Genomic DNA, 12,429 nt, shown 5'->3' with positions numbered 1-12,429 from the left:
ATAAATAAGTGAAATAATACAAATTATTAATTTCTAGATTTTCTAAAAATATTTAAAAAATAGTTTTTATATCATTATTCCTTCTAATCAAAATGTTGTTATTAAATAGTTACATCTCCATAATTAGTCATTAAAAAATTACAAATACTTAAAAAAAATGCGGGATAATACAAAATAATAAAGCGGGAAAATTGCCAGTGCTGCGATTTAATGATGTTCTGAAACGAGTGTTTCTCAGTTTACTGAAGAACAAGAGTGGACCAATGATTATACCGATAGCAAATCTTGGCTCTGATCCAGATAATTAACGTGAAGAGCAGTAGTTAAAATAACTTGTCTTCGGCACTTGCAGATTTTTCTTTATATTTTTCCACGGTTGAGCAAATTAATTTTTCGGTGCCAATGCAATCACGTTACACTCTTCAATTAGTTAAATGCAGTTTTTCTATAAATCTGTTATGCATGAAGTCTGTAATGTTAAGAAGTTCTTATATAATTTGAATATTCGTGTAAAAGAAATCGCTTCCGATAGTGATATATTTTTTTAACAGATTGCATTAGTAAGCTTCAAATTAAAGTTGAAGCATGCCATTATGATTCATTATATATATTCGCATAATTAATAAACTCTTCTAAAATTTTAGATTGATAATTAATGATATTTGCATATTTTGAATTTCACGAAAATTGAATGAATGAATTGATGTTATTTGAAACATAACAAGTAAACATTAAAGTTCTTTTTCTTAATAATGGAATAAAATGCAATTTTAAGCACAAATAAATTTAATAAAATTAAAAATAGCAATTCAAACGCAGATAATGTACTTTTTAATGCTTTATTATTGGAATCATGGATGATATTAAATAAAGTTAGAACATAACATAGACTTTTTAAGACTTTTATATCTTACTAAAACTACGTTATCAGTGCTTTATTAGCAATTACCGATGAATATATTTTACGCTAATGCTATCGATGAATCTGGAAACCTCTTTAAAGATGTCGTCATCCGATTACATCTTGTCTATTACATCTAAACCTCTCAATTTATTGCTTCGTCCACTAGTTCAACGAAAAAGGCTATTCAAACACAAGCCCTTGTTGTTGGACAATGGATTGCCCACTTGCTCTTGCTTCGATAAATGAGCACCTTTGTTTCTTGCTCTTTCTCGATATTATCTGTAACAGGTTTCTGTATGGATGTTAGTATGCCAAACTCGAAAGTTAAGCGGCTTGACCCGAGCCACGTGAAACCACTTAAAAAGAAACCTATTGTTATGTTTTATCCATATTGCCAATTGAGCCTTAGGATTCATTAGAAATATTCTGTCATGTTATGCGTTGAAATGCTTCGATCTTATTTCTTTGTCTTGCTTTTAGCTAGCCAGCCATTGGCAAGATAGGCAAAGCATTTTAATCATTAAAAGGATAAAAGTTGGAGCTTTTTGTTTTCTAACTTTAATTGTGTAATTGGATTATGCTTATTCAAGAAGCGGATAAGTCCGTCCAAGATCAAGGTCACTTGCTTATCATGCGATGCCGGTTATGTTCTAAATATACGGCCTATTCTGATATCTCTGTTGCTTTGCATACATCTCCGGAAATGAGTTTCTATTTCTGTTACAACCATGATAGCGGTGAATCGCCATTCATATACATTTATCAATTGTTTTGAAACTCGGATATATTATTAGAGAAATATTTACATATTTTTTTTTACTTCGTGGTAAATTGTAAAACGAAGGGAAAACTTTATTATCTATCCTGATGGTCGCCATATATTTCAGATATATAATGAAATTACAATCGATGTTCTAAAATTAAAATTGTAATTTATGAATGAAATTTTATATTTTTTTCTAGTCAGTTCATTTTAAATATTTGGAATGTATACATTTTTTCTAGATAAAAAAAAAATTGCAGGTTATAGGATTTTTAATAATACAGTAAAATTTATTCTGAAAATATTCATGAACAGCATGTGTTTAGAAACTTATTTCAATTTCTAAAATCTGATCAATATACCTATTTAATATGCTTAACATTGTTTGATGTAATAAAAATAGATTTGAATTTAGTAACACAATAGAATGTTTCCATGAATCACTAAGATATAACCAGTTTGTTGCTTTCAATAATAATAATATCTATTTGTTGAACAGTACAGTTAAAGCTGGTCTAATTCTAGCCAAACAAGTACTAAATAATAAACGTTTATGACAATTAATCTCAGTGGCACGTGAAATATTCCTTTGCATTCTATTTTCGTATCGCATATTCTTCGTATTCTCAAAGTTTATTTTTTCCTTCAGACAGAGAGTTGGCGGCACATTTTCAGTGTCATGAATTATTATCCCGACATTTCCAGCTCGACGTCTGTAGTTAAATTTTTCTGTTAATTGAAACCAACGCACACCAAGAACAAATAAACCAAATCGTTCTATCTCTTTACGCTTCTTCGAATGTTCTGATGGTGTATACCCGAACAGAGAAGACGTTCGGCTGCTTCCTCAATGATTCCGTTATCTTCCGTGTCCTTATATGGCGGAGAACTGCCATTCTCTAGCTCACTCGCGAGATGGCAGACGATACTGAAGTTCCGTAGAGCAGAGGATATTTATATCTCTCTGGAAACGGGAACTGCTTGAGTCACACACACACACTTGGAATTTGCCGACGGTATAGCCCCAGATTCACTTTGGAGCTCTTCAAACAGCGGTTCTTCGTCTCCACTGGCAACCGTGGGCGCGGCTTTTTAGAGCTTCTTCCTATACCTAGCGCCTTAAAAAGAAAGCCGAGGTACAGCACGAAAAGTGTCCGATTACTCGGCGTGGTGGATTGAGGTTTCTGTAGTTTTGCAGGTTTTATTTTTGGAAGTTTTTTCACGAGGGGGGATTGGATATAGGACACTGGTTGATGAATAACTGGTGCGAATGCATTCCGATTATGCTGGATGTCAGAATTCTGAAGAATGGCGTTACTTAATTATTATGCTGTTTTGAAAATGAAAAAGCAATAACAATTTCTTTCGAAACGTGTTAAGTAAAGACCTGCATGAAAAAATTCATGAATTAGGCGACATTTTTATAATCACTGTTATGAATTCTATGAATATTTTCCCAACTATTAAAATTGACATTTTTCAAATTAAACACTTGTGGCAATAAGTAGCTATAATTTATTCCTTTTGAAGAATTCAAGACGAAAACAAATTATACTTTGTTCATTCTATAAAAAAAAAAGTAGATTCTTTTTTCTTCCATTAACACTGATAATAAAGTAATGTTTTCCTACATAGTTTGATTTACCCATAAAATCTCCATTTGGAATTTTTGGAATTTTTTAATAATGCATCATGCCATGAGCACATTTTTATTATTTGCTCTCTTGCAAAATTTCAACCATTTAAAATCCAATTTATCTATAAATAAAGAGTTTATTAATATTATAAAGAAACTTTTTTTCTATCTTAAAGTATTGTAAACACTAATATTAAAATTAATAAAATTAAATTATTAATCAAAGACTGATAGTAAGGCAAAACTGAAATTTTTTTTTCAGTATACTATATAAGATAGTCTAAGGGAAATTCATTAATGTGATATAAATATTGAAAGAAAATTGATTTTGTTACACCACTGCATTTTTGTAAAAATGTAAATATAGACTTTATCTATAAAGAGTAGGAATGGGGGGGGGGAGTTTCTTGGGTTCATTGCAAACTAAAGGCGAACGAATTTAGATTATGATATACTCATGCTCTTGGTTGTAAAAACTATACGTGACTACGCTCTGGGTGAATTTTTTAAAAAACATTTGGAAATATTTTTTTTTTAATATATGCATTAAAAAAAAAATTGAAAAACATCTATGAAACCAAAATAAATCATTTAAATGGCAAAAGCTTTTTTTTTATTTAAAAAATGGCTTTTTTTATATCTAAAATGAGATATAAAGCAAAATTCTTCTAGTTAGAGATTTATCAAATGATTTAAAATTCTGCATATAGCTTAAGGAATATATTATCTAATTCTTGAACTAAAAAATAAGTTGTATTTCAACTCTTTCTTTAAATATTGAGGGTCGACTGATAAGTAACACAACATTTTCAATTTTTTTCACATTGTGAAGCACTAAAACAAATATAACATATTTCTGAATGAATAAATTACTTATTCTATAGTTCATGAACTGCAGAATATATTGAGAAATTATTATATCTAATTTGAACAAAAGATTTGCAGTAGATTTTAATTTGTAAGGGTTTTTATCAAAAAGTTCTATCAAAGATTAGAATTTGAAAAAATATCTAAAGATGCAAAATAGCATTGAAACTTAAGTAAATATAAAAATCAGTTTAACTTTCCAAAAAATACACATAGAAATAAAATTCTAACAGTTTTATAAAAAAAATCTGTTTTAGCATTAAAAATATTATTTTTTTAAAAAAAAATTATAATTTTGAAAAAAAAAAACTTTTAAATGTAGTTACCTACCTTACTGATTTCCCTATATTCTTTTCTGTTATATACTGTAGCCATTATTAGAAACTTTTCTTTGATACCTAGCAGTTTACCATCTATCAACAAGCATACAATTAATTTAGTAGGATTGATTTATTTGCTAATAAATGTACATCTTTAAACTTATGTCCCCATAATAATAATGATGATGATGAAAATACTATTATTAATTGTTACACTGCACTGTAAAAGTTTCCTGGCAATTATATATATGCTAACATACATGTTAGGGTTACCATGTGCCTGAAAAAAAGTAATGTTCCTCGATATCCATATATTTTCATTAGATATAGATTTTGCAGTGGTTGTTCTTTCAACAAATATTTCTATGTTTAGACTTGTAATAGAGGCATTGCATTATTTTAATGTGTATTTTCTCCATCGTTGAAAAGATCATCAATAAGAGTTGAATTTTGAGTGTGAAAAGAACTGTAACAATATCTGATATGAAATGAAATTGAACATATCTACTTTATAATAAATTGTATTTAGTAGTGTCTTATGTAATACAATATCTTTTTCATATACCAGGCTGAAATGTGAAATGCAAAAGGGATAGAAATTTGAAATAAGTACTTATTTTTATTCCATACAGAAGTGTACAAACAAAAGGCATAATCTTTCATTTTTATGAAAGGGAATAAAAATTTCTATTAATCTTGTGATGAGCTAGGACATAATGCCTGGAGAGAGAGGACAAGGGATATATGCATCTCCTGGTACCAATCTTAAGAGGACAGACTGGGGACAAAATATCAAAATATTTATCACTTAAAAAATGTATCATAAAGGTTGAAAAAAATACTATAGTGTACTTATCCTTGTTATGTTACTGTGATAAACACATCCTACTATGTTTTCCTACCAGGGCTCAGTTTACAAATATTTTGTTATTCCAAATGTGTATCTAATCAAACTAAAAAAAGAAGCATTTATTGAACACAAAAAATAGTTAAATATACCTAGAATTCTTATAAAATGTTGAAATCAGAATACTCTTGGAATAAATTTTACTCTAAAATTGCAAATTCACTGAAACTTACATGGTTATTTTAATTTCAAAGCATCTTGATTCCATTTGGGATCAAGACTAATTGTTTTAAATATGTGTTCAGTATCTTAAATGATATAAAAATCTTTGGTTGGTTATCAATTTTATTATTGAATTCCTTTCTTTATTTTTATATCTTATAATTTGTTTTTTCATTACAGACCTTCACTGCTTGGTGCAACTCTCACTTGAGGAAGGCAGGAACACAGATTGAGAACATTGAAGAAGACTTCCGTAATGGACTAAAACTCATGCTTCTACTAGAAGTAATTTCCAGTGAAACATTGCCAAAGCCTGACAGGGGCAAGATGAGGTTCCATCATATAGCTAATGTGAACAAAGCTTTAGATTTCATTGCCAGCAAAGGTGTCAAATTAGTTTCCATTGGTGCTGAAGGTAAATGGGAAGATTGTGGCTTTATACATAGTTATTGTTGAAGGTGGTTCCTACAAATAATTGGCTCTAAATTTGAATTGTAATGTTATATTACTTTTATTGGGAATTTTCTTAATGTATAAACATTTGGTCAAGGAAATATTAGAAATACAAAGAAAAATTCTTATTGACTGTACAGAATTTTTTTTAATTTTGTATTGTTATGATTAATTATGTAGTCCTGGATAGGATCCATAAATATTTTAAATAAAATTTTGTTTTAAATACTAATATTCATTTGTAAAAGGGAAAATTGGTTTAATTTCATAAAGTTCTTTCTAGATTTCTAATATTTTTGAACGTATTTTTTCTTTCTTGCTGATAATGTAATTCTTCCTAGTTTTTATATACTATCAAGCGAAATATTACTGTCAAATCTTTGATTGTAGTATGTAAATTTCTAACTTCTGAAAATGTATTTATTTGTATAAATTGAAACCAGTGATATATAACTTGTTCATGTTTGATGATAAGATTAACATACAAAATCTCACAATTACATCAAAAACTTGCCAAATGTTCACCATCTTAAGTTACCTGAAATAGTAAAAAATGGTTTTTAGATTTGCTATAAAAATTGTCACAATTAGATCTGGTGAGAATTTGTCCCATAATAGTTCGATTTTTATGGTCATACATAAATCTTACTTGACTAATAATGTTTGGTTTTCAATATAACATGCTTTCTATTGAGACTCAGATTTGTCAGTTTTCTCAAAACTAAAGGCGTAAGTCTTTTAAGTTAGATTGAGACATATCTAATAACTATACCACTGGCTTTAACACTTTTAGGAATGAGAATTATTTCACGTCACTGAATATAATTTTTTATGTTTAAACTTTAAATGCCATTTCAGCTATTGTATGCATCTTCACTGAACATAATAAAATAATGATATAAAATTGTAATTGCTTGTATTTTTTAGCTGAAAAATAACCTATCGTGTTTTTAGATTGATTCATTTTAAAATAATAAATTATTTTGATGTTGATTTTAATCTAATAAATACATTGAATTCTTGCTTACTAGTTGTAACTGTTATTGCTAAACAGTTACAAGAATCTAATAATCCTAATTTTTACAATCTTTCAATTTTTATAATATATGAGATACTGGAGCAAGAATGCCTATTATACCTATTTCATAATCTGACTTTCACCATTTTATTTTTCATAGCAGAAATAATATTTAATCTATGATTGCTTTTTAAATAGAAATTGTTGATGGAAATGTAAAGATGACCCTTGGACTTATATGGACCATTATTCTTCGATTTGCTATTCAAGATATTTCTGTAGAAGGTAAGTTTATTCATTTTCCAAGAAATATTAATTCTGATAATAAAGCCCATAATTAAGTATTGCAATGTCCAATATAAAAATCTGTATTTCTAGTATGTATTGTTGAGATTAAGTGCAAGTTTTATTGTAGTTTTTGTGGTTACATATTTAAAAGCTTAACCCTTCTTTGCAGGATTTTTTTTTTCCGAAATAAATCAGGGTGATATAATTCATACTCTGGATTAAAGGAAAAATGTTTTTTTTTTTAAGTCCTAGTATAAATATATAATATAAAATACTTAATAATAGTGTGATGGAAGTATTCATCATCATGCAAATTTGTTTGTTAAGCTCACTACGAAATCTTCAATGTCCCTCTCTTCTAAATTTCTCTACTCATTATCGCTTTTGTTAGCAGAAAAATCTCAGATTAGTTATGCGATTTCTTGAATATATTTTTTTTATGTTTCTTCCACCCACAACAAACAGCAGAATAAAAAGTTCAAACCTGCTATAATGATTGTGACATTTGATTTTTGATAGCTGCATTCCTTATTATGCAATAATCATGAAAAGAGTTGTCAGCAACAACCATTTTAAAATGCATCTGCTTTGAATACAATTTTTTTGTTTACTAAATTTTATGAAGAACATTTCCATCATGCAAAGAAGGGTTAAAAGAATGTAGAAGAATTTAAATTTACTGTGAAAATATGTTCACTAAATTCATTTGATTTAAAGTTTCATGATAATTAGTGGTTATATCAATACCTTAAATATGTTTTTCTGCAACTTTTTTTAATTTGTATTGATAATTCTAATTATACTATTTTGATTCTAGAAATGACTGCAAAAGAAGGTTTACTATTATGGTGCCAAAGGAAGACGGCTCCTTACAAAAATGTTAATGTACAGAATTTCCACTTGAGGTTAATATTGATTCTTATCTCATTTTAAAGATTTGTTTCAATTTCTGAATAAAATAAGCATTTTACTTGGGATTAATTTCTTTTTGAGAATATGTATAGAATCTTATTTATTTTTTAGGAATTTCTCTATTAGGTAACATAAATCTCATTTTTTACATTCATTAAAAATATCCCTTGTTTATTGAATTATAATTTTTTCTGTTATATAATTTAATATCTTCATGCTTAAAATATATACTAAAAAGGATGGAATTCGAATTTTCAGTCTTAAATTATTTTTTCAGCTTTCTGGTATTTGGTCAATTTTTTTTTTTTAATTATTTTTCAAATATTTGATTTAAATATGTATTTTAGTAACTCCATTGATATTATTTCTTTTTTACTTTAGCTGGAAGGATGGTCTTGCTTTCTGTGCTCTCATTCATAGGCATAGACCTGATCTATTAGATTATAGCAAATTAACTAAGGTAACTAATTTCTTCAATGTTTCTTCATAATAATTAGTTAACACATGCTAGTAATGTTTAATTTTGAGAAAAACTCATAGTTTTTAATGATTTTCTTTTAGTATAGATATAAAACTCTTGTGAAAATTAAAAATCCTGAATTGATACTTTTTTTTTTTTTTTTTTTTAAGATTTGTCATTTTTTTATAATCTTGTTATTAAATTACAGTTGCTAAAAAGCTAAGGAACAGTGTTAAATAAATTTTCAGATTCATTTTACATTTTGAAAAATTTGTGCAGAAAAGACATAATATATAGCATAAGAATTATAAAAATTATGGAAAACCTCTTGGAAACAAATTCAGTTAACCTCCAAAAAGTGACAATTTTATATTTCTTGGTCACTTCTTAAAAAAGAGCCTACCTTGTTACTGAAAAATATTAGTATTCTTTTGATAGCATTTTAGGTTATACTTTTGATAATATTGAAAATTGTGTAGAAATTGCCTTTGTTATACTATCTTGTATTTAATGTTTCGAAAGCCTGCTTGAATACTGTGTATGCTGATAAAACATTGATATTGATGTACTTATAAGAAAGTATACACTAAATAACTAGTACTAAATACTTTGAGTATGAATTGTTTTTGAGCATTTTGATTTGTAGTTATCCATTATTTTTACATTTTATCTAATTTACGTATATGATCATATTTTTACTATTGTTTTTTTTTCCTTTAGGATAATCCTATTCATAACTTAAATCTTGCCTTCGATGTTGCTGAAAAATATTTGAATATCCCAAGGATGTTGGACCCAGAAGGTACAGAATATTACATTTATATTTCATACTAATAGTTGCATGCTTAAAATAGGGAAGGATTCATTGTCTAATAATCTTGATAATTTTATGTGAAACTTCCTACTTATAATTTTACTGATATAATATATGCAGTTTATACAAATGGAATATGAGGAGGCCAAAATGAAAAGGAAACTATAGTGATATGTATAGAAATTTCAGTAATATTATTATAATTACAGTTTCATGTTAAACAGTATGAATAATTGACATTAAAGCACTTGTCCAAACATTCAAGATGTAGAATCCCCTGGGTTACCGATAGATTCGAGTGATGTGCACCCACTTTGCCCCAACCAAGCTTTTTTGTGGATTATATAGTGCACTTTTCATTTGCTTATCGGTTCATGTGTGATAATTAGATAATACTTTTGTATGAACTGTGCTCTTCTGTCGTCAAAGTCATTGCACAGTTGGTCAGAATGTGCACCAGTTCAGAATATAAATCTTTGGTGTTTACATGTCCCATCTCATTAAATTGATATCCCACAAGAATATTTTGAGCTGTGCAAGATATTGCTCTCCATACACCTCTTGCATCCTATGATAAAGTGAAGCATGCTTCCCTTCTGTGTGAAGAAATTGGTTAAATGCTCTTAGTACTGATTTGAAGGAATCCCTCGTGCACCCACTGTTGAACCAATTCTCCAGAATAAGATATTGATGTGAACCTGGGCAACACAAGTGCAATTGGGAATACCATAATGCCATCTTTTGACTAACACATTAACTTGCTGGGACCTTATCTATTACCTCACTATAGATAAAGTCTCCTTTTCATTTAGACATGTATCTCGGCTGATTCAGACAATCATAGAAAACAGTTTTTATTAAATTATAAATATTATTCTGTATTTTTCTTCCTTAGTAGTGAATGTACAATAATTGTTAAAAATAATTCTGAATATATAAAAACTTTTCAAAAACAGAATTAAACTAATGGTTGAGATTTTAAGTTCATTGCAATGTAGTTTCATTCTATATATACTAGCATTCTTCTTTAATCTAATATTTAGAGTAGTGTATGCAAATCTTAAATTTATCTTGCTACTCATTCTGCAGTAATTTTTGTTCAAAATATTTTATGAAGGAATATTATAATGTAACATTTAATTTAATATGGAAGCAATATATTGTTAATTCTAGAATTTTATGAAATTATGATGTTTATATCTTATATTTTCAATGGTTTCATTTTTAAATTGATTGTATGTGTAGATTGCTGTTAATTATAAGATAGAATTTCTGATTTTTAAAAATTGTTTTTATTATATAATTTTTGCATGAAATTACTTTATTTCTTTCAAGTTATATAGTAGATACTGTTTAAATATTTTATTGCATCTTCTTATCACTAATAGAGAAATTTTCATTCTTTATAATATGCAATTATTTAAAAAATTTTGCGACTAATGCATTCTTAATTTCACTTAATTATTATAATGGTTATGATATCCGAGATAATAAATTATTATTTAAATTTAAAAAAGAACTACATGCAATAATCTCCCCTGAAATTTGCCATAAGATTACCAATCCTGTTGTGAAAACCAAAATTAGTTGCATGTGATTTTGAAGATATTAGAATCTTGCCTTATAGGTTTGCAGTGTGGAACATAACAATGCATGGATCAATATCAGTTTCTGAACCTCCAAAAGTAATTTTTCCTCCTCCTATACTGAAATTCATTGCATTATTAATGCACATTTGTTCTTATATTTTGATTTAAATTTTTTTTCTTCAATTCTTCTTAAGACAATAAAGTGATTGATGAGGGTTACAAAATTAGGTTCAGCCACTGATTTTTGACAAATCAACTTGAAAAAAATGCATGGGAGTGAAGAACTAACCTCTGAAAATTATTCCAAAAGGGTTTAAAATAAATAAAATGTAATGTTACTTTCTTCAGACATGGTGAACACTCCCAAGCCTGATGAGCGTGCAGTCATGACTTATGTATCTTGTTTTTATCATGCGTTCCAGGGAGCGCAGCAGGTAATATGGTGTTACTGATTGCTGTGTTGTGTGTTGCATGGTTTGTTATGTGTTGTCCTTTTTCACAGACATCAACAATACACCCATGCCAGATGAACGGGCTGTCATGACTTATGTTTCTTCATATTATCATACATTTTCTGGTGCTAAACAGGTATGTTTCTTATTTAACAGACTAAAGTTTGTTTCTGGATCTATTTCAGGGTGTTTCTATTCATTAATTTTGCTCAGTGCATGAAATTTAAAGATATTAAATTTAAGCATTAAAAAAATATTTAAATATTTTCAGGTATTTTTAGTATTTTTATTTTTATCTTTTGTCATTTTTTGACCAAGATGGATAGCCTATTAATTCTTAAAGTGAAGGTATATATGTTTTTGCACGGTTTTTTTTTTTTTTTTTCTTCTTTTAAGTATACACTATGTATTAGCTGAATTTTTTAAATATTTTGTTAACAGAGTTTAATATTTTATTGAAATAATAATCTATAAATATTTTAAATTATCATAATTTGATAAACTGAATTTTCTTTATTAGACACAATATCTTAATAGGTCATGTATTCATCATAAAATAACAGAGGTTTGTATAATAATTGAAAAATAACTAATATTGACACAATAAGCGAAGGATTAGTTGGAGCAAATTTTTGAATATCATGTACCCACATGAGATTTAGTAAAAGTTAGTTAAGTTTGCCATATTTATTCACTGCTGTATGGTCATTCTAAAAATATCTGGTCAAGTTGTGACTGTCCAAACTATCTGAACTGAAATTAATTTGATAGCTTCTTCTGATTTGAATAGTGTATCATGAAGAGCCTTTTCTTTGTGCAATATTAAGAAGTTTTGACAAATCATACACCAATGAATAGTTAAAAAAAATTCTTAAAATAAATTT

The 12,429-nt window shown here is 27.8% G+C and overlaps 1 protein-coding gene across 3 annotated transcripts in view; it reads left to right on the top strand.

Moving 5' to 3' along the window:
* Positions 1 to 12,429, top strand: part of LOC129974899 (alpha-actinin) — a 75,152-nt gene that overhangs the window by 44,303 nt on the left and 18,420 nt on the right. For 2 of the 3 annotated variants that reach the window (XM_056087675.1, XM_056087677.1), the window contains exons 3-8: positions 5,740 to 5,974; positions 7,229 to 7,315; positions 8,136 to 8,223; positions 8,612 to 8,690; positions 9,411 to 9,492; positions 11,442 to 11,527. In XM_056087675.1, coding sequence (XP_055943650.1) covers positions 5,740 to 5,974; positions 7,229 to 7,315; positions 8,136 to 8,223; positions 8,612 to 8,690; positions 9,411 to 9,492; positions 11,442 to 11,527 — 657 coding nt within the window. Of the gene's footprint in view, positions 1 to 5,739; positions 5,975 to 7,228; positions 7,316 to 8,135; positions 8,224 to 8,611; positions 8,691 to 9,410; positions 9,493 to 11,441; positions 11,528 to 11,595; positions 11,682 to 12,429 lie in introns of all 3 variants that reach the window. The other variant, XM_056087676.1, reaches the window with a different exon arrangement.

The sequence above is a fragment of the Argiope bruennichi genome, chromosome 7 (genome assembly GCF_947563725.1).
Source record: "Argiope bruennichi chromosome 7, qqArgBrue1.1, whole genome shotgun sequence".
Lineage (NCBI taxonomy): Eukaryota > Metazoa > Arthropoda > Arachnida > Araneae > Araneidae > Argiope > Argiope bruennichi.
This window is presented reverse-complemented; position numbering and strand designations above follow the sequence as displayed.